The sequence below is a fragment of the Pseudorca crassidens genome, chromosome X, assembly GCF_039906515.1.
Source record: "Pseudorca crassidens isolate mPseCra1 chromosome X, mPseCra1.hap1, whole genome shotgun sequence".
Classification (NCBI taxonomy): domain Eukaryota; kingdom Metazoa; phylum Chordata; class Mammalia; order Artiodactyla; family Delphinidae; genus Pseudorca; species Pseudorca crassidens.
This window is the reverse complement of record NC_090317.1, coordinates 6032495-6054642: the sequence shown is the minus strand read 5'-3', so window position 1 is coordinate 6054642 and position 22148 is coordinate 6032495. Positions and strand designations below refer to the sequence as shown.

The 22148-nt window shown below is 46.7% G+C and overlaps 1 protein-coding gene across 2 annotated transcripts in view; it reads left to right on the top strand.

Annotated features, from left to right (window-relative positions):
• The window catches only part of AFF2 (ALF transcription elongation factor 2), a 489926-nt gene that overhangs the window by 449573 nt on the left and 18205 nt on the right, over window positions 1-22148 (top strand). For both annotated transcript variants that reach the window (XM_067722201.1, XM_067722200.1), the window contains 8 exons: window positions 1784-2782; window positions 4185-4306; window positions 8507-8729; window positions 13241-13530; window positions 14088-14151; window positions 17024-17160; window positions 21112-21183; window positions 21973-22066. In XM_067722201.1, coding sequence (XP_067578302.1) covers window positions 1784-2782; window positions 4185-4306; window positions 8507-8729; window positions 13241-13530; window positions 14088-14151; window positions 17024-17160; window positions 21112-21183; window positions 21973-22066 — 2001 coding nt within the window. The remainder of the gene's footprint in view (window positions 1-1783; window positions 2783-4184; window positions 4307-8506; window positions 8730-13240; window positions 13531-14087; window positions 14152-17023; window positions 17161-21111; window positions 21184-21972; window positions 22067-22148) is intronic.

Here is a 22148-nt window from a genome sequence, read left to right as displayed (position 1 = left end):
AGCCACAGCTTACCTGCCCCGAGGCAGCACCTCCGACCTGCACACACACAACAATACAACAATCACAGTATTCCAGCGCGATGAGGGCTTCAGCACAGTATACACGTCAGAAAAGTACTCAGGTGTTCGATAGCATTTTGTTCTTCTAACACGTGTACTCGCGTGGTCCCTAACAGACATTTCTTTGCCGTGTGACTGATTCGCTGTGTGACTCACTCAGCCACTCTGAGCCCTGAGCCTCCCCGTTACTATTACACTGGACTAGTAATCACTGGGCTCGCAACTTCACCTTCCAGAGAATCAGCAAAGCCAGTCCAGACCCACTTCTAGCTCTGGGGACGCCACCCCTTCCTCTAGGTTGAAGTGATGAAAGTCCTTCGGCAAGTAAGACCCAAGAAGTGTGATGGTTGAAAGGTCACAGGTATTTCTTTTTTAATTTCAATTAATATTCTTCAAGTGTACTCGATGGTAATTCATGAAAACATTTCACACAGCCCCACAAAATACCAGAATTACAATTTGGAGTTAAAAACCCTGTCCTTCCCCTCTCATCCTCTCTGAGTACCAGCCTCTCAGTTCCCCTGAGCCTGCACCTCGTACAGCAAACAGATCCCTCCACGGCTCTGGAGGGATCTGTTTGTCAATAATCAGAAAAGAATAACAGAAGAAGATGTCATAGTAACATTACCGCTAATCATAATAGCTCACACTTCTTGAATGTAGATCACACGCCGGGCACCGTGAGAAGCTCGTGACTCGGATTCTCTCCTTTCATCCTCATAACAGCTCTATGGGGTCCTTGCTATTATTATCCCATTTTACAGATGAGAGAATAAGGTTCTGAGAGGGTAAGAAAGAACTTTCCCAAGATCTCACGGGCAGGACTGAAACCAGGGTCTGTGTGCTACCAGAGCTGGGGCCCTTAACCTCGCGCTCTGCTGCCGACAGTAGCAGCCGCTCCGATTGCCTTGACACTTACCTGCCGTTGCTCTGTGCAGGTTGGAATCACGGCTACTCAGAGTCTTTTGAATTCTGTCACCCTCTATTGGCTGGCGCCATAAGCCTCAGCTGATGCCTTTCAAAAAAGAGGAGTTCTAATAAAAATGATGGCTCTTTTAGTTCAACAGGCAGAATTCAGACTTGGGAATCAAGCACCCGAACTGACGCATCATTTCCATGGCTTAACGGCGGACGCTAATGTCTGCATGCGTGTGCCCGTGAATTGGTTATTGCCCATACACCGAGGAAAGTGCAGTGTTTTTTTGGAAGTCAAATCTTTTCATCCTTCAGTGAAAATACAGAAGGCCTCTTCTTTTTGCAGTGAATTACAGCATCGTATAGGAGGCCCTGGCAGTCTGGCAGAGAGAAAGCCTTTCCTTTAGAATTACAATTGAGGCACGCTTACATTTCTTTTCAGGACCAGAGATCACTACCTCGGCCTCCTGGTAAGAGGTTGAGTAATGAGTCCCGCCAAAGGACTTTGGGAACCAGATTCCCTCCCAGGCCTCCCTGCCCACTCTCTGGAAAAACTCTCTGTGAATAATTCCTTCCTTGCTGGCCAAAGTAGGGGATAGTTTCAGAAGAGCAGTGGAACTTAGTTTAAATAAGCAGATTGGAGCCGTCTAGGGAACGTGATGAATGTGAAGTCCATGTATGTTTCTAAATGTGTGAATGGTCACTTAACAGCCCAAGCTTTTATCACCCAACAGTCAGTGCACTGAGGGTCCTCCTGACTTCCTTCCAAAGGTGAAATTCATTCTTGCCACTGTTTCTCAACCTGCAGCCTGAGCCGCCCTCCACCAACAAGTGGCAGCTGGACAAATGGCTTAACAAAGTGACATCTCAGAACAAGTCGTTTATTTGCGGCCAAAATGAAACACCCATGGAGACGATCTCTGTACCTCCTCCAATCATACAGCCAATGGAAGTCCAGGTCAAGGTGAAGCCAAACCCCAGCCAGGTCCTGGCTGAACCCAAAGAGAGGCCTCTCCTCAGTCTTATCAGGGAGAAAGCCCGTCCACGGCCCACCCCCAAAATCCCAGAAACAAAGGCTCTGAAGCATAAATTGTCGACAACTCTCGAGACAGCATCTCAAAGGACAATTGGCAAAAAACAGCCCAAGAGGGTGGAGAAGAACCCCAGCATTGAGGAATTTACCTGGCCCAAACCAAATATCTCCAGCAGCACTCCCAAAGAAAAGGAAAGCATGGAGCTTCCTGAGCCCCCGAGAGGCCGCAACAAAGCCGCCGCCCACAAGCCGGTCCCTAGGAAGGAACCGAGGCCCAGCATCCCCTTGGCCGCCGAGAAGAAGAAGTACCGAGGGCCCGGCAAGATCGTGCCGAAGTCCCGGGAGTTCATTGAAACCGACTCGTCTACGTCTGATTCCAACACAGATCAGGAAGAGACCCTGCAGATCAAAGTCCTGCCTCCTTGCATGGCTCCTGGGGGCAACACTGCCAAGTCCAAGGACACCTGCGGGCCCAGCCTGACCCTCAGCACCTTCAGCAGCAGCAACCCGCCCGTCCCCAGTGACGAGCCTACTTTTTCACCCATCCCTGTCATGCAGACCGAGCCTCTGTCTCCTCTCCGAGATCACGAGAATCTGAAAAATCTCTGGGTGAAGATTGACCTCGACCTACTGTCTCGAGTGCCTGGCCACAACTCACTGCAGGCGGCGCCGGCCAAGCCGGACCACAAGGAGACAGCCTCAAAGCCCAGGCGGCAGGCAGCTGCCGCCACTGCTGCGGATAAAGCGGCCCCCAAGGGCAAGCGTAAGCACAAGGTAAGCCGTCAGGTGTGGCCTGCCACGCGATCGGGAGCCGCGGCTGTCTGGGAGCTACTTTGGTCTTGAGTCTCCTTTTCCAGCAGGCTGGTGACAGTGGATTGCAGTCTTTGGGGAAGGCAATGATGCTTTCCGTGGGGAATGCAGTATTTGACATGACCAGGGAGGAAGCGTTAGGGCTAATCGAGGTTTGCCAACCAACGTCAAGAGCGTCCAATATGGCACGTGATGTGTAGCGATGGAGACTATGAAGAGGCTCCTTCCCCAGGCAGCCAGATTCCTGGGTCATTATTCTGTAGTCCCCCACCGCACCAGCAGCAGCAGGGCACCAGGGATTCCTAAGGTCAACATGCATCCTCTAGGCCTTGTTCATTTCTCCATCCAAACATCAGCATCCCTGCAACCCAGTTATATGTTGATTATCCTGGCTCCTACTAGACACACGTTCTGGCCAGCCTGCTTGGCCCCCTGACCTGTGTGGTCGGCTTGACTCGTAAAAACCTCACCTGCAAGACATTAGGGTTGGATTCCAGGGCTACAGATATAATCATAAGGTGAAACCCAGCATGGCCTCTTCCATTTCACGTCCATCTGGGGAAGTGAGTTTGTGTCCAGGAAGTTCGTTGTGTTGCATCTCTGGATCTCACAGTAGTCTTTTAGTGTAACATCATCTCATGGTGATATTTGAGTAATATTATTTTGAATGACTGCCATGGGGAATCCTGCAAGGGTGGTTTAAGTCATCATCCAGCTTTAGAGATTCACAGACGGTGTTATCTCTGAGCTGTGCACCGACTTATTCAATGAGAGTATTCCAAACTAGGGACCAAAGTCTGGTCCAAAGGAGGACCAAAGAGTCTGATAGGACAAGGGACTGTTTCCCTGCTCTTAGTGATGACAGCAGCACAACCAGCAGTAAAAGTGGACCTTCGGAACCAGTACCTGAAGGTCCAAAGGTGTGCCTTGCATATGGTTAACTTCCTTGCATATTTTTGGTTGTAGAAGTGACCTTTATATGTTACCCTAACCCCCCAGGGTGCTTGGACGGGATTTATGCCGTGTTAGAATTGCAGTGTTAGTTTCTAAGCTACTCATTTGTGGAGGCGTTGTTGCTGGAAGAAGTGTCTGAAAACTATAGATTCTCTTCACTTTCGGTATGATATCCCTGTGCCACCCGATCAGAGGCTCACATCACAGCTTCACCCTCTCAGATGCCAGCTTCTTGGTTGGAGTAGGTGAGGCAAGACTGATCGCTTTTCTGTCTGATCAAAGGTGCACTTTTAACTCCCCTACCTAGTCTAGGACTTAAAGTAGAAGCCAGCTGTCTCCCTTGCTCGTTGTTTTTAAATGTCTGCGTGTGCCATGGATTTCAAACTGTGTGTATTTTTTCTTCCTGTTAAAGCCAACAGAAGTTGCGGAGAAAATCCCTGAGAAGAAGCAGCGCCAGGAGGAGGCGGCCACCATCTGCCTGCTACCACCTTGCATCTCACCAGCTCCCCCCCAGAAACCTCCCAGCACTAAGGAGTGAGTTTGCCCTGGGCTGTATGATACTTTGCTTGTTCAGACTCTTAAGAAATCCCAAATGAACCCTTGGCCCGGGGGCAGGGGGTCCTGTCCCAGAGGAATGTTAGGTAAGAAACAGGAGTCTCTGAGTCCTGTCCTGACAGCAGTCTCTGACCACCAGTCTAACAAGGGTGGGATAAAGGGTGGCGCTCAGGCCGCCAGATTTGGGGTGTCTCCTTGAGCTTTTTAGCAACATTTCTTTATTCCAACTCAGACTGATGACCAAAAATCGGCGAAAGTGAACTTTTAGCGCTGAGTGAAGGGTAAGAGGAAGTAAATGAGTTTAAAAGGGGCAGCATCAAGAGACGCCTATCCCTTGAGCCAAATCACCTCCTTCTGGGCAACTTCCAGCTCTGATGGTGATAAATAAAAAGATTTCCCTGGAAAGCAACCCCTTGGCCTCAACAGGATGACTCAGCAGCCGCTTCCTCTTTGGTGTCATTTCTCAACGCTAATATGAAGCTTGAGGGCTAGCAGCTCCATGCTGAACTCCTCAGAGGCCCAGGGGAGGCCAGAGAGATGAGCTGTCTGGGAGTGCCCCCCAGCCCCAGGCAGCTCTGTGCTGGGAAAAGCCGGCTAGGGATGGACGCGTTAATGCCGATCGGCTGGTACCTCTTCTCCCATCTCCCTCTTTGCAGAAGGTACCAGAGTCAGGCAGGAGGCCTCCTTGTACCGTCCTCACTCACACGACCCCAGCCTTCCCTACCAAACACTGTGATGGAGTCCTTCTGTCTTACACCTATCATTTCCCCAACAATCGTGTCAGCTACTGGAACCATTCCGTCTGGATAATTATTGCCATAAATTCATTCAAAATTAGAGATTACTTCCATCAAAGACCAGTTTGGGAGCCTATTAGCAGCCCAGAGCAGAGAGGCAATATGGCCATAACTGCTGCTCACAATTGATTTCACAGATTACTGTTTAACATCAGTGATAGGACATCAATCTGCCACAGATAAGATGTCGGAAATAAGTTATCAGCTGACACTTGTTTGGATCCTTGTTGTTTAGAGATGAAAGGTGGGAAAAGACCAATGACCGCTAGATCCGCTCAGTATAATAAGGAGATTTGGCCCTAGGCTGCCCGTCTCCCTGTGGACCCGAAGCTCTTTGTGACAGGCATCTGTGTTCCCCGGCATAATTTGATCGGAAATATCCCTTCACATACTTGGAGTTCTCAGAATTAGTAACTCTTCCAGTGGAGCAAACCAGCCCTTTTTCCCCCAGGGTGGGCCAGGAATGTGGGGAAACAGACTTCTTTCCCAGTGGTCAAACACTGTCATTGCAGGGCCCTCCTCCTTTCCAAGGAGGAAGGGCTAAAGTGGTGTCCCTGTAGTGGCGGTACTGCCCCAGTTCCCAGATTCAATCTATTCGGGCCGGGCCACCTGAGGGCACAAGGAAGAGCCAGGGAACTGTGAAGCATTGCCACACCATCAGTCCCCATTGCGAGCCTCCTTCAGCGACCCAGTGATCTGTCACTGGTCCCCATTTCATGGAAGAGAGATGATCAAATATTAAATCGATGTCTAATAATTCAAATTCGTTCTCATAAAATGGTGTTTTACCTCACAGTCCTTACCATCTTTCTGCTTTTGTAGTAGTTCGCAGAGCAGTGTTTACCTAGTAGCATTTATCATTCAGGAAGGGCCTGGATCGGGTTCTTAACACTTGTCCGGCAAATCCATGTCTCCGGGAATATCTCGGGAGTTGAGGGAGAAGGAGCAGGACAGACCTCTCGGAGGTCTTCTCCTGGAAGCCCTCTCCTCAAGCTTTGTCTGCTCCTTTGTGCTTTGTTGACCCTTCAGACTAAATCCTTGGAAATTTCTATAAGATAACATTCACTTTTCTCAATGAATACTCTAAACCTAGCAAAGGATGCCACACCAGCCTATGACAGCTGGAGTTTCCCATCGTCCACCAGAAGGGCCCTGATGAGTTCCCTGCCCCTTCTTTGGGGCTTGAACCATCAGAAGGGCCTCTGAGGCATTAAATGGGGGACTCTCTTGTTTGCTGTCCTCCTATACAAGAGCCAGAGGCTATACAAGCGGTGCCCTTATAGTAAGAAGCCAAAATGGTGACAGAGTGGTCTCTAGAAAATGCTCCCGGGGTGTCTTCACCCAGGAAGTCGTTAAAGGCCACATGGTTCCAGGTCGCTATCATACAGACGGAAAGGGGGCCAGATGACTGTGCCCATTGCACTGAATGTACTGTAGTGGGAACGATGTACCGTGTACAATGGCAGATGGGGAGGCCTAGCACAACGATAGTTGCCAATGGCAAATGGACTGCCTCTAGGGAACAGCTCTTCCCCTCGCAGCCCACCCTCTTCTCCGGCAGCTCAGGTAGTGCAGGAGTGGTCATAGGTAAGGAACCCAGTCACTCCCGTAGATGCCACAGCAATGCTTGACTCCTTTCTATGTAAATTCCCCAAAGTCCGATTCCTCTGTAGTGATTACACTCAGCATGGGCTGATGCTGGTGGAGCCTCCTCGTGGGCGTGCATCCTACTCCTTGTTTTCACCATTATTTTCATCAGGCATCACCACTATCTCAAAACGACTCTTCATGCCCAAGCAATTTTAAAAATCCATTGGCAAATATTTTGTAATTAGTTTTTTTTCTTTTGTCTTTTTTAAAATTAATTAATTTTATTTTTGGCCATGTTGGGTCTTCGTTTCTGTGCGAGGGCTTTCTCTAGTTGTGGCGAGCGGGGGCCACTCTTCATCGCGGTGCGCGCGCCTCTCGCTATCGCGGCCTCTCTTGTTGCGGAGCACAGGCTTCAGACGCGCAGGCTCAGTAGTTGTGGCTCACGGGCCCAGTTGCTCCGCGGCATGCGGGTTCCTCCCAGATCAGGGCTCGAACCCGTGTCCCCTGCATTAGCAGGCAGATTCTCAACCACTGCACCACCAGGGAAGCCCCTGTAATTAATTTAAATCCATTAAGGTAATGGCAGAAACAGTGAATTTTCTGAAAATCCGGCTGCCTGACAAAAATTGACATAGGGCCGCATTTATGAAACAGAAGATGACAAATATTGTTACAAATGGCAAATTTGGGTGGCAGAAGTGGAACGACGGGACTGCATTGACTGCTACCATTTCAGGAAATCAAACCACTTGAGTGCTTGTTCATCTTTGATTTGTTGCTTTGAGATATTGTAAATCTATATTTCTAGACACTGACTGAAATTGACCAAGAGGAAAACATAAATTCTTGTTGACTTAATTTGCTGTTGAAAATTGTAGTCAATAATCATGAAAAGTAAATGGCTGCACGGTACAATATTAGTTGTCTAAGAAAAGATGAAAATTCAAGTAATCTTCATTGATTAGTCTAAGACAGTAACTAAAATAAAAATCCATGGCCCAATTACCATGTTAAGCAGCTAGCATAAGGTTTTAGTTGTTCTGTTTTATTTGAAGTCTCAGCCTATTTGATGATGCCCACTTAACGGGCAGATAAATCAGTTTGAAAGCACAGGAGCGCTTCTAGGACTGTAGATGTCTTATGGAAAGATGACAAAATATTTTTCAAATGGACTTTTGTAAACCGGAGTACATCAGTACTTCAGTATAACAGCTTAAGGTCAGGGGCTCATTATGCCTTGGGTAGAACAGTTGGAACATACAATTTGCAATGTAACCCAAAAGTATTTAGTGCGTTATTTATTTCTGTGTAATGTATAAGCATAGTATTTCTTAGGAAAGTATCCTTCCACTAATTGTTTATTGTACTGTTTGTTGTGTGACCATGCAGTTAAGTCGTAGGGCAGAATAAGTAGGAACCAGCCTAAAAAATGATGGGATTAAAGTCTGCATTGGATTTTCCATAAAAATCTACTTAACGGTAATCTTAAAAGGTTACAAATATCACACTGGGGCAACATTCCATTAGACATTTCCATTTATCATGGAGTTCTGTTTCAAAGACCCGTGTTTATTCTTAGATACATATGGCTGCATTTATCTATAACTCAGTCTATAGGGAGGGCTCCCTCTCTGTAGATATCTGTGTCTCTATGTTTTTATGTATACTCTTCACCACAAGTGAAGGTCCATCAGCCAACATATTACTTTAGCTGAAAGTATCAGCATCATGGGACAGCTCAGAATAAAGAGAGACAAAATTTTCTGACACCCCATACTTTTTGTTTACACAGAAATAATTCATCCAGGAGAGCAAACAGAAGAAAAGAAGAAAAGCTGTTTCCCCCTCCACTTTCCCCACTGCCAGAGGATCCTCCGCGCCGCAGGAATATCAGCGGCAATAGCGGTCCCTTCAGTCAAGACAAGACCATCCCTATGATTGGACAGATCACCTCGACCAAACCTAAGAGGAGTGAAGGCAAATTCTGTGCTACTTTCAAAGGGATACCTGTAAATGTAAGTATCTTAGAAGAAATCTTATCAGTGTCAGGTGGAAACAAGTTGACCCAGCTTATCTAACTGAACTCAAGATGAATTTTTCATTCCAGTCTTACTTCTCCAAACAGATTATTATGCAGGCATTCAGGGCCTTGGACGTCCTTTGGTCCAATCCCTTCAGATCTTGGGGGCGGGGGACACTTCCACAATACTGTCCACAGCATCTGGCACATGGGAGGCACTGATCATTTACCGAAAGGGACAGAACAAATGGACGGAATTGCCCAAGGTCATGGAACTGGGGCCGGGACTCCAAGTTACATCTTTCCACCACGCGGCTTAGCAGGTGTGAATTGTGTTTTAAAATAGTGACTCAAAAGGATGGAGTTTCAAAGGTGAATCTGTTGCTAAAATCACACAATTGTGGTTCTCTAAGCCAAACTCAAGGATTATCCCATCCTTTCGATTTTCTGCACTGCTGCTCGATTAGCATAAATAATTGCGAAGTTGTTTCACTTTTCTCATCTATACACAATGTCTTTTTATCTGCCCCAGGTATGGGTACCTGAACCGTGAAAACCATGAGCGATAGTGTCGCTAGTGAATGTTAATGGCAAATGTACCTGCCTTTTTGGGTAAATGCACGTATGTGGAGATACGGCACCCATGTGCATCTGATCTCCTTTAAGTGTAGTATAAAAAGCAAATGCATGAAAATCAATGAGTCTTCAAATGTCTAGCGCCAACCTGGTGGCCCCTGAACCAAAAGCGCCCATTTAACACTTCGTGAAAAGCCACGAGGCCTCTGAGCTTTAAGGACCACAATTTAAAGCCCTCCGTCATCTGAGATGACTAGATGACATACATATCTAGGTAAATTTTATTGGTGACATAAAGAAATTGCTCTATTACAAAGTTGTCATTTTCCAAATGAAATTTGTATGTGTGTGTGCCCACATTATATTTGCATTCATGTTTAAAGATGCTGACTTATAATGTTAGGAATGAAACAGTCTATTCTAAACAGTAATTACACTATCAATCCTATTTTTCATACTGAATGTAATTAATGTCATAAACTCCAATGGAGGCTTTCTCCTACCGCAAGCTTTTGGAGGGCATGCGCCATATCTAGGCAGTTCTCTTCATATAGTGCCTAGTACATGGTCACATATAATTAGAAGCTTAATAGAGATGTTATTATGACAGTGATAATAAGAGGATCCTGCAAGGGCATTTTTTTCTTAAGGAAATCACCGGGGTCCCCATGATGGATTGAGTACCTGTTGCGTCTTCTTTGGCCATTAGTTTTTTCTATTAATGGCTTGAAATCTGAGAGACTTTGTGGAAGTTAAGAGACTTGCTTGACACATAGTGCTAACACGGCAACAAATCTGTTCTGTGACCTTGGGCAAATTATGAAACCTCTTTGGGTCCATGAAATGAGTAAATTTGACTAGATGATCTATACAGGTTCTTCCAGCTCCAAAAACGTTTTCCATTTTCTGCTCTCAGAGTCTTCTCTGTCCCATGTACGCACGAAGTCCTGTTTATTGACTCAATGGATGAGTGAGGGTCAACAGAGGACGTGTTTATATGACTTACATGGTCATGGCTGAACGCAGCCGTTTCCAGTCAGATGTGCCAGGACCGACATCACCTCCGTGTGCGTGGTGGACATGGTGTTTCAGGGTTCTCGTCACCTATCTTGGCCGTAGAGACACGTGGCTCTCTCTGGGGCCGACTCAGCTGTTTGGTCTGGGTCATCTGGCTTTGGTGGTAGAAGCGTGGAGCTGGCTTAGGAGTTCGAGTTCAGAAGCCTCTGAGTTTTTTTATGTGTTTGGGTTGAATAGAATCCGTGATGAACTTTAAATGCTTTCCTACGTATCCACCGTAACCATTTTTAGATGTGCAGTCTCTCAGCACAGTTATCGCAATGAGCTCTTGATGGTAAGAAGTTTTGATAATCGGAAGGTCCAGGATGAAGTGGAAAAGATAAGACTTTCATGGATATAAGAAATGTTCACATTTGACTTTTCGCTCTAAAGTGACCCTTTTGATTAAGGCAGGCAGGCCTGTGTTCAGCAAATCACTGAGTGCACTGGGCGGTGGGGTAGCGGGACGGGGCTGGGGTGGGAATGTAATAAATCAGAGACGGCCCCAGCGCCTAAAGGGCTCCCAGTCTAAGGTGAGCAATGAGACATGTGCTCGATAAACTGGGATACGAAATAGCTGCTGATTGGTGTCTTAGGGGAGGGCTTGAGACACACCCTTCCCATCTCTAAAGGGACCAAAAAGGTTTAAAGCACTTCTGGCCATATACATGAGGCAGTTTTCCTGGGAAGGCATTTGTTGAGCTGGGTTGAGCTGAGAGTGTTAAGTAGGGTTTAGTAATGAGGGGAAATGATTAAACAGGAGTGTGGTCTCTACACACAGTGGAATATTATCCAGTCTTCAAAAGGAAGGAAATTCTGCCACGTGCTACAACTTGGGTGAACCTTGAGGACATTGTGCTAAATGAGATCGGCCAGGCCCAAACAGACAAAGAGTGTATGATTCCACTTACACGTGGTACCTCGAGGAGTCAGATTTGCAAAGACAGAAACTAGAAGGGTGATGGCCAGGGGCTGGGGGTAGTAAGGGGATGGAGAGTTATGGTCTAATGGGCACAGAGTTTCAGCTTTGCAAGTTCGAAGAGCCCTGGAGGTCGGTTGCACGATGATGTAAATGTGCTTAACACGAGCGCACTGGGCGTTTAAAAATGGTTGAGGTGGTAAATGTGGGTGTCTTGTGTATTTTCCCTCAGTTTAAGCGCTGAAAAAAGACAGTACATTATCGCAAGGTGAAAAAAGTAACGAAGAGGAGGCTTTCTCAACCCTAAGACTGCGAAGGACCCAAAGCAGGAAAGTGGAGAAAGCCTGATGAGTTCAGTTTGGTGGCAGGTTCATCGGAGGGAGTCGGGAAGGGTGAAGCCAGGTCAGGAAGGGCCTTACACACCAGCAGAGGAGCTCAGCCTGGGCTTTGCACTCAGCCGCAAGGCAGTGAAATGCAGGGAGCTCCGGCTGGCAGGCGGCAGATGGAGGGTGATTGGAAAAGCTAGCTCAGAGGTCGGGCGTTCGGCCAGGAGGCTGTGTGATCGACTCTGGCTGAAGCCACGAGAGCCTGCACTTTGAGGCTTCAGAGGAGGAAGGGACAGGTTGTGAGACACTGGGGGGATGGAGTGAACAGGACTTTGTAGTGGATTGGACGGGGGTGATGGAGAAGGAGAAATAAGGGATGGAGTAGAGCAGTGGTTTTCAACGTTTCAGGAGCATGATCCCGTTTTGAAATGAAATCATTTCCAGAACTTCAATATCTACAACTGGTTCAAGCAGAGAAGCTCAGATGGAAGGCAAGGCGGGGAGGACACGGCTTCTGATGCCCCTGGCCCCGGGATGACCACCATGCCCTTACCGGCCTTGGTGACAGGGGGGACCGTCCTGCCATTCACAGAGCAAGGGGACTGGTTTGGATGTCAGTTTGGTTTCAGAGCAAGTTGAGGTGCTGATGGGCCATCTTGGTGGAACTCTCCAGAAGCGATCACTGCAGTAGCATCAGAGAGAGGGTTACAGGTGGAGGTTTCCCTCGGGGAGTTATACCTGCTTATTGTCAGACCTGTGCCAGTGCACACAAGACTGGCAAATCCTGTCGAGGTCAAGAGAGAAGAGCTGAGGAATGAACGTTGGGGGATGCCAGCCTTGGAGGGATCCCAGCTCAGACGAGGAGAAGGAGCAGGTGGCACCACGGCAAGTGCGGTCAGAGGTAGAACAGCCAGGATCGTCCCGCAGTTGCCAGAGGGGGGCATGGGGGCAGAGTCAGCGGTGTGAACACGGCAGGTGGTCTCGTGACACGGAGCGTCACATCGTTACAGATCTTCCCACCTACTTCATTCACCTGGATCCCATTCTTTCTATGGCAATGACAGTTCAGGGTGGAACTCAGAAGTCTCTGACTCCTTTGATTTTTGACCTGGTACAGATGAGTTTTCACTCCCCCAAGGCCTGGAAATGAGGAGGCGCTCCTGTGGCATCGCTAGCAGGAAAGCACTCAAGGCCTCGCGTGAACGGAAAGGCAGCCCCAGCCGCGGCCGGTTCCCTTATCAAAAATATACACGTCAGGGTGATAATCTCTCTCTCTCTCTCTCTCCTCTCTCTCCCTCTCGCTATCCTTCCCTCCCTTTCCCATTCGTCCCCTCCCCCCCACGTCCCCAACTGGATTTAGACCTTCGCCAGTGACTGTGTCACTGGGATGATGGAGCTATGTAGTCACAGCACGTGACTAGCTTGGTGTTTGGTGTCATCATAGAACAAAAGCTGGTGATTCCCGGAGTTCATGACATATAGCGGAGTCACCTGTGTATCCTCCAGCTGTGTGCATTGTTTTCTTCTCTCTCGTCTTGTTTCCTAGTGTGTTTGACATGCAAAGCGTTTATGAAAAGATGCTCTAAAAATCTGGACCTAATGGAAATTCTTTGTCCTCCTTTTTCCCAGGAGGGAGACACTCCAAAAAAGGCAGCCTCTGCCACCGTCACTGTCACCAACACTGCTATTGCCACTGCCACTGCCACTGCTACTGCCACTGTCACCGCCACTGTCACAGCCACTGCCACGGCCACTGCCACTACCACCACCACTACCACTACCATTTCCACCATCACCTCCACCATCACTACTGGCCTCATGGACAGCAATCACCTGGAGATGACATCCTGGGCCGCCCTGCCCGTTCTTTCCAGCAGCACTACCAATGTCCGGAGACCCAAGCTCACTTTTGATGACTCGTATGTTGTCCCCAGATTCTCTGGAGTGGTGAACGGGGGTGGGGGCAGTATGGCTTTTCGAGCACCGTGCGTGTGTCACCCGAAAATAAGGCCTCAGAGGCAGCAGTGCAGCTCCTATAGCCTTGAAAGTAGATTTCTCCCCTCCTCACACACCCCTCTATCCCCACCGAGAAGCGTCGCTGGCCCATTTTAATCGTGGAGCTCTGTTGCTGTTCCAGAGGCAGTTGCTGAATCCCAGCCTGCTTGGCCCTCCTTGCTTACCCGTGTCCTCAGATAGAACTGTGCGCCAGCAGAGAGAGTTGTAGGCAGGTTCTCCTGGGTCTGTTCGGGCAGCTGGAAGGGCTGGGGTTGGAGGGTGCGGGTATTTGTCCTAATGGGCCATTATGCACTTCCGATTTCATTCAAGCTCGGTTATTATATGCACGACAGCCATTCATCGGCCCTGTTCAAGGCATTGTATAGGAATGGATTTATAGCCCCCCCAAATTGTGACTATTCGGTCTTTTAATGAAAAGATGAAACACTGCTTTCTGAACGTGCTCGTTTTGTTTGTTTAGGGTTCACAACGCTGATTATTACATGCAAGAGGCGAAGAAGCTGAAACACAAAGCTGATGCCCTGGTAGGTTTCCTTTCTCCCGTTGCTGTCCTCCCATCCAGGTATTAGGCTTTGAAGGAAAACAAAGAAGCACTTTACAAACGAGTCAAACCTCTTCATTGCTGCTGTGACACAGAGCGATTGGAGCTGGTTAATTCCTTAGCGCTGGGATTCCCCAAGGTCTTGGTGTCATGTTGCCGTTCTTGGTTTTCCCACTCTTCTTCCCCTTGCTCCAACTTCAGAAGCTTAATGGCTTGTACTGTCTATTTTTTATTTATTTTTTTGGGGGGGGTACGCGGGCCTCTCACTGCTGTGGCCTCTCCCGTTGCTCCGGACGCGCAGGCTCAGCGGCCATGGCTCACGGGCCCAGCCGCTCCGCGGCACGTGGGATCTTCCCGGACCGGGGCACGAACCCGTGTCCCCCGCATCGGCAGGCGGACTCTCAAGCACTGCGCCACCAGGGAAGCCCCACTTGTACTGTCTTTCAAGTGATTTTGAAATGACCTTTGAAACTGCCCTGGGGAAGGTGGGAGCTCCCATGGGTTCCAGTAAAGCCCGAACTGGGTGTGGGCAGGGAGAGGGCTGCTGAGAGCCAGTTAAGTGGCCTCAGTCATTGGCTCTGGGAAACTCAGGTCTGTAGAAAACTCTCAGCTCCTTGCTGCATTTGATGACATGTTTCCAGAGTGAGGCCCACAGCCAGCCTAGGTCCCCGCACACAGAAGGGAGTTCTGTTCTCTAGATTTCCCCCAGCGCTTGGCCTCGCTGCCTCCAAGGGCTGTGAGAGCATGGGGAGTCGTCTGATTGGCTGAGCCACCTAACAGGGGGTCTCAATCGTGTGGTGCAATCACTTGGGGAGCTTTGAACTAGCCCTGATGCCCAAACCGCACCCCAGAGAAATGGAATCAGAATTTCCGACACTGGGACGCAGGCCTGGGTGTCTAAGCTCCCCCCGGGTGATTCCCAAGTGCAGCCAAGGTTGAGAACCACTGCCCTCAATTCAGGGTCCTCACCTTTGACTAAAGCCCAGCATAATTAGAGGTGTCAGTTCAACTCCATTGGGTTAAAAAAAAAATCACACCCTCCATCATCACATTGTGTCCAGCCAGGACTTAGCTGCCCTGTGCTGTTTGCCACTGGGAGGGCTGTAATGGAGGACCACGACGGTCTCTGCGCCGTGACTTGCGCGTGGCCACCATCCACCGCCCTCCAAAGGGCCACGGTACATAAGGAGATAATCGGTATGTCTTTAGTATTAAAATTTCCGTGGGGTGTGTGAAAAAAAAAATCTAAAAAATCTCCCTCGGTGGGGGGTGGGGGTGGGGAGGAATGATAAAAAAAGAAAAGGTTGAGAAATACTCATTTAGAGGAAGATGTCTTTGCTTGGCTTACATCTACACCAGAGCTAGACACTCCTTTGGAGTTCAAGCCCCTAATTGGCCCTGTGGCCCATGTAGTCTTCTCTCTGGACTTCAGTTATTCCTTTTGGAAAAAGAGAGATTTGGGCCAGGTGATCTTTAAGGAGCCTTCCAGCTATGGGCTTGCAAATGAAAAGTCAGTTTCAAAAATCAGGATGCAAAGCTTAATTTCCACAGGGGAGAACCAATCAGAGTCAGATGACCTAAAGAAATTATCTTGTAAGGCAAGAGAAGAAGGAGGTTTTCATGAAATCGCTTTGAACTGGGCTGAAACCGATATTTTTCCACAACAGCTTTCAGAAAGGAAACCACAGAATTCCTGCAGTACATAAAAGCTGGAGAACCTTTATTGCAAAGAGTCATTTACAGCAAGCGATTCTGCAGGACCTGTAACTCATCATTTTATAGATGTACTTAATCCTTTGCTAGAGACAGCTACTCTGCCGTTTTGAGAATTGAAACCTTCACAGTTGCATAGAAAATATTTTGATAAAAGGTATACAAGAAAATTAGAATAGCTCAATCTGCATTCTATTGGTTCTTTCACATGAAATTCTGTATTAGTGGAATTCTTCCATCCAGCTATCAAAAATTGAAAATGTTAAATACTGTTAGAAAATACTCACTGTAAAAGTGTCATATATAATATTCATTACACATAAAAAAGAAATCAGTATGTCTAAGTCAATTTAATCGTGACCATTATCAGGGCTAAAACCTTTTGCAATAAAATTTTACTAAACTAAAATATTTAGTAGTGCTATATTTGGGGGCTTTTTTTTTTTTTTGAGGTACGCGGGCCTCTCACTGCTGTGGCCTCTCCCGTTGCGGAGCACAGGCTCCGGACGCGCAGGCTCAGCGGCCATGGCTCACGGGGCCCAGCCGCTCCGCAGCATGTGGGATGGGGATGATGTGCTCATCTAGAGTTCCAAGCAGAGACTAAACGGGTTAGCTGTCCAGGAGGCTTGCAAAAAGCAGGGTTTCATTGCAAGCTCTGTCTAGAGGACGTTATGTTGACCAGTCTAGTAAATGTAGTCAAGAGAAACTCGTCGAGGCAGTGATTTGGATCCTGGCCCACCAAAAAGATAACAACAACAGGAATACCACAAAGACATGATACCTTGGCTGCAGTTTTCTCTTCTCAACCAGCCTCCATGTCATGGCAATAGAACCTGAAATCAGTTACATCCTTGTCTAGACAAATTCCTAATTGCTCCCCTCCATAGGTCACCCTTGGCACTGTTGGGCTGGGCAGTTCTCCACTGTGGGCGCTGTCCTGTGCATTGAGGGCTGTTGCAGCATCTCCGGCCTCTGTCCACTAGACGCCCCTCATCCCTAGTGGTGACAACCGAAAAGGTCTCCAGACATTGCCAAATGTTCCCTGGGGGAGGGGTGTAACGTTGCCCCCGGTTGAACACCACTGCTTTAGATGAAGGAGAGAAGAGGGACCGTCGTGTTGACAAGTCTTCTTCCTGTTTCAGTTTGAGAAATTTGGCAAAGCCGTGAATTATGCCGATGCAGCCCTGTCCTTCACCGAATGTGGCAACGCGATGGAGCGCGACCCTCTGGAAGCCAAGTCTCCGTACACCATGTACTCTGAGACCGTGGAGCTTCTCAGGTTCGTGCCTTTCTGCTGCCTTTTTCCTTCGCTCTTTCCAGTCATAATTAGAAGCTGCTTGCTATGTTTGAAAACTATCACTTCCACATAATAATGACTCATCCAAGGCATCTCCTTCTTAGCAGTCATCATAATTCGTTCTGGCCATTTGATTCATGTCATGGAAAATTTATAACTGATGGACACTGCTTGTATCAATTATTCCCTTTGGAGGTTATAACGTGAGCGTTACAATTTGCAATATTCATAAAATTAAAATGGAAAGGTAGTGGATGCGAGTAAAGTATCATCATTTCACTGTTTGGCGTGGACACTCGTCTTTTCAAAGCGCAGTTCTATAATTCACAAAAAGCGGTGCTATTGGGATTTCTGTTATAAACCATGTTTTCTAAAAATTTCTACCTCAGTTATTACAAATGGAGGGGCACTGTTCCAACACAAAGGCAGCTCTGGAGGCCGCAGCTGTGGAGTAGACGTTCCATGCATCTGGAATTTGAGGGGCAGTCAAGGTGGTAGCAGGGGGAGGGGAGAGATGAGGTTGATAATAGGGGAGGGTGTATTAACGGCACAGATTATTGGTTTCATTTGCATTTTGAATGAAATTTTCTGGCCTGTTGCTCTTGGTGCAGCGGAGTTTGTGGGTAATCAAAAAATTCTTGTAAGAAGGGGAAAGAGAAGAAATGATATCCATTCTAGTGCTTTCCGGTAATCTGCAGGTATTTGTACAAGAATTTCCTCTACCTCTGAATAGTGGCTAAGCACCCTCATCTGCAGGATGGACTACATCATGGCTTTTGATTGAGTGAGCAGTTCTTCACCTGATAGGTCCTTGTATCCAGCCACCTCTGGCTTCATTCATCGATAATGCCAGGCCTGCTTTTTATTCTGTTCTTGCATCTGCAATAAACTGTTACAAACCTGAGGACCCTTGTACCTAAACCTTCAGACAGACATCGGACAGATTTAGCATGCATATTTTCCCAGGAAAGCATTTGAAAAGATCAGAAGAATGGGAGCCATTATAAAGAAGAAGAAGAAAAACAAAACTACGGTTACATAGAATCAGAAGACTTAGTTCAAGCCACCAAAGTAGGGAGATTGTGAGGAAGTTCCAGCCTTACCTTGACAGGCCAGGCAGCCATCTTTGGCTTTTCGCTGCTCTGAGAAGTATAGAAGGTATCTCTCAGACTTACTTTATGCCCTGTGAAAGCCACCGCCGCCATTTGTAGCTTTCAAGGGGAAATTGATTTCTCAGTGTCTATACGAGGCTGCCTGCAGTTTTCAAAGATGCACAAGATGAAAATCCTGGCAGAAACGATAAGGATTCAAAATGGAGGGGAAACTTTAACGAACAAACCTGCAGAAAAGCCATGCCTTCTCTTCATCCCCACATGCAAATTAAAACAAGGCACTTTTTCAATTGACAGGAAAATGTAAAAATGTTAATACCTAGTGTTAGCACATACGCAAAATAATGGTGAACTGGGCCTCCTCCATGCTGCTGATGGGAATGGAAATTGATCGTTGTAAATTGAGGGCAGTTTGGCATTGTGTAGGAAAACCTATACAAGTGAGCATTCGTATCTTTTGAGCCAGTAATTCAACTTCCAGAAATTTGAATTTTCTATACTGAAGAAAAGACTTGTAAGAGGAGAACGAGTTATCTGTACAGTGTTCAGTTTGGCCTATATTATAGCACCCAATTAGAAGCAAAACAAATCATCAACAGGAGAAGGGTAATTAATTACATCGCAGTACACTCAACAGAACGATTTGCAGCCATTGGAGTGCAACAATGATGGAGACTGTGTAGCTGCACGAAGATGTTTATAGTATGATGTTAAAGTAAAAGCAAGCCACAGAATTATAGACACATTGCATTTCTAACCACGAAAGGCACGTTTCTGCACGTGGACCAACCTGGAAGGGAAATAACGTCATATCTGTAATTGGGGGTGAAATTATGGGTGTTTTCACTCTCTATATATTTTTTCTTGTTTTCTTTTAGGAAAACACATGCTCTCTAAATAGAAAAGCGAAACATCAAATTTCATTTTTGGTAGAAATGCCATGTGAATCGCTGAGTGACATTTATTTCCATTAGAAAACACTTCTTTTTCCTTTATTATTTACAATTCTTTTTTCTTTTTGTCTAAGCACAGTTGTTTTTTTACATGATGTGATAGTTTACTCCCCATAGGAGTATATTTTCAGTGGGACCTGGTGAAAGTCAATGGAGAATTTATAGCCATTCACTTTTAAGTCAGTATTTTGAAACTTTATTTTGAGATAACTGGATATTCACATGCAGTTATAAGAAATGATACAGAAAGTTCCTGTGTACCTCTCCCCCACCCCCCGTTTCCCCCCATCTAGCGTAGCTCGAGTCCAAGATCACAGCCAGGACAGGGACATTGCTACGGTCCACCTGCCTTACTCAGAAGTCATCAGGTCTTTTTTCTCCCAGATTTAACCAGTTCTACCTGCACTACTTTGTATGTCCTCTATATATGTAGAACTTTACATTTTCTAGTATATGTGTGTGTGTAATTTTTTTTTTTTGGAGAGAAATTTCAATTGGGAATAAAATGGGCTGAAGCAACTAAGTCTTCTGGCCCATGTAAGCCACTGGAACTCCACTATCAAGCCACTTCAACAGTGGCTGCAATTAGAGGGTAACTGTAATAGGAACATGGTTTTTAGTAGCGTAATTTTATGTTGAAGAGATCTGTATTACTCTCTCCGTGACGGTATGCTGGCTGCAGAGAGAGCACCCCATTTTTTTCATTCAAGTAATTATGGTTGCTCTGAGCCTTGGGAATCTGCAATAGACATATACTTGTGAAGACAAGAGGGGCATCACAATGACTTGACATTTCAGTGATCCAGCCGTCAAAGACAGATTTATGACATCATAAGAAGCCTTTTTGCTTAATATGGCAACAACAGGAGGGACCCACATCAAGTGCGCGGGTCCTTTTGCTGGAAGATGTTCACTGGACAGAACTGGGGCAGTAACTGGGGAGAGCAGAGCGATAGGGGGCGCCGGTGTTCCGGGGAGGCTGCTGAAAGTGCGGGCTCACCGTCGCCTTCTCGTAATCGAGAGCTAGTCGGGGCTGCCTGCACATCTTCAACTTCCCTCTGCAGCACTGAACTCTGTTACTTATTCCACCACGAGTGCCTGTGAAATTGCATTAAAGCTCAGACAATGATTTTATGCAATGAATTGATTTTCAAGAGTCTAAATGCCCAGAATGGAATCTGCTCAGCTCGAAGAAAAAAAAATGGGAACTACTCAACCTTTGATCTCCCCGCTGTGGAACAGTAACGATTAAAGCGAGTGGAAAGACAAAATATACAAGCGCCATAAATTAGGGGCGCTCAGACCTTTACCTGCTGTGAAATGTACCTCCCTTAAAAAACAAAGAAACCACTTCCTAGAGGAATATGTTCCACACCTGAGCCATTAGAAACACACAGCTATTGTAACCGTGTGATGGAGGCCTCCCTACACTCAGGTCAGACATAGCTGTGTTATTATTTACCTCATCTGTCAAAAACTCAACTGACACTGACATTTGTGTCCACGTCTCATTGAAAGCCAATAATATTGTTTAACTAGAATGTTCTTAGAAACAGTATTTTGCCAGCATTTATACACACGCCAGACCCACAGTAGTTCCACAGCACTGTTCTGGAACGTGGGCTCCGGTTGTAGCTGGCTTCTCCGGCTAGCTTCCATCCGTCACAGCAGTGCCATCGTGACACTCCTGTGGTCGTTGTTTTGTATATGTTTTCGGGAAAGCACACTTTTGCCCACGTGCCCTTCTCGGTCCTAACACCCAGAGCAAATGTGGGGCTAGCGCATTTAGGTGATGAGAACGCCAATGACTTTGGGACTTTCTGAAGGGTCAGATGCATTCCCCTTGAGCTTGTCCTTTCTCTTCAAAGGTATGCAATGAGGTTGAAGAACTTTGCAAGCCCCCTGGCTTCGGACGGGGAGAAAAAGCTGGCCGTACTATGGTAAGCCTCCTGGAGGCCACCAGGAAACAGCTGAAATGTTGCAGAAGGATTTGAAAAGTCAACTTAAGCTGCTTACCCCCAGATCATTATTCTTGTTTTCCATTAAACTCTGGAAGGCTAACTGGTGGATTTTTTCAGTCGCTGACTAAACATTTACTCTCTGAATTTATACCCTTATCAAGATGGGATTTTAATGCTTACCCCTTCTTTTTTTTTAAAAAACGACACAAATTTATTATCTTACAGTTCTGAAGGTCAGAAGTCTGACTTGTGTTTCACGAGCCTATAATCAGAGTGTCAGCGAGGCTGCATTCCTTCCAGAGGCTCTAGGGGAGAATCAACTTCCTGGCCTTTTCCAGCTTTTAGAGGCCACCTGCACTCCCTGGCTCAGGGCCCCTTCGTCCATCCTCAAAGTCATCAGTGTAGCTTCTTAAAATAGCTCCCCGACTTTGACATTCGGCCCCCTTCTTCCATCTTTTGTGAACTCTTTTTTTCTTTTTTTAAACTTTCATTGAAGTGTAGTTGCTTTACGATGTTGTGTTAATTTCCGCTGTGCAGCACAGCATCTATATATATTCTTTTTCATATTCGTTTCCATTATGCTTTATCACAGGATGTTGAGTATAGTTCCCTGTGCTATGCTTACTCCTTCTTTTTAAATTTTTTTTCTTTTTTCACTTATATTCCTCAATAACCGTAGGAGAGTAACTGCAAAATAGGAATCAGTTTTTAGTTTTATAGGTTTGATTACGCAGTGGCATTAACACGGTCCTTTCCTCAACACCACAGCTACCGATGCTTATCACTTCTCTACCTGCGGATGTTCAAACTGAAGAAGGACCACGCCATGAAGTACTCCAGATCACTGATGGAATATTTTAAGGTAATCCTTATTTGGTATAATTTATAGGCCCCGGGTGATTAAATCACTAATGAGACATGGCAGGCATGTTATTAAATGTCAA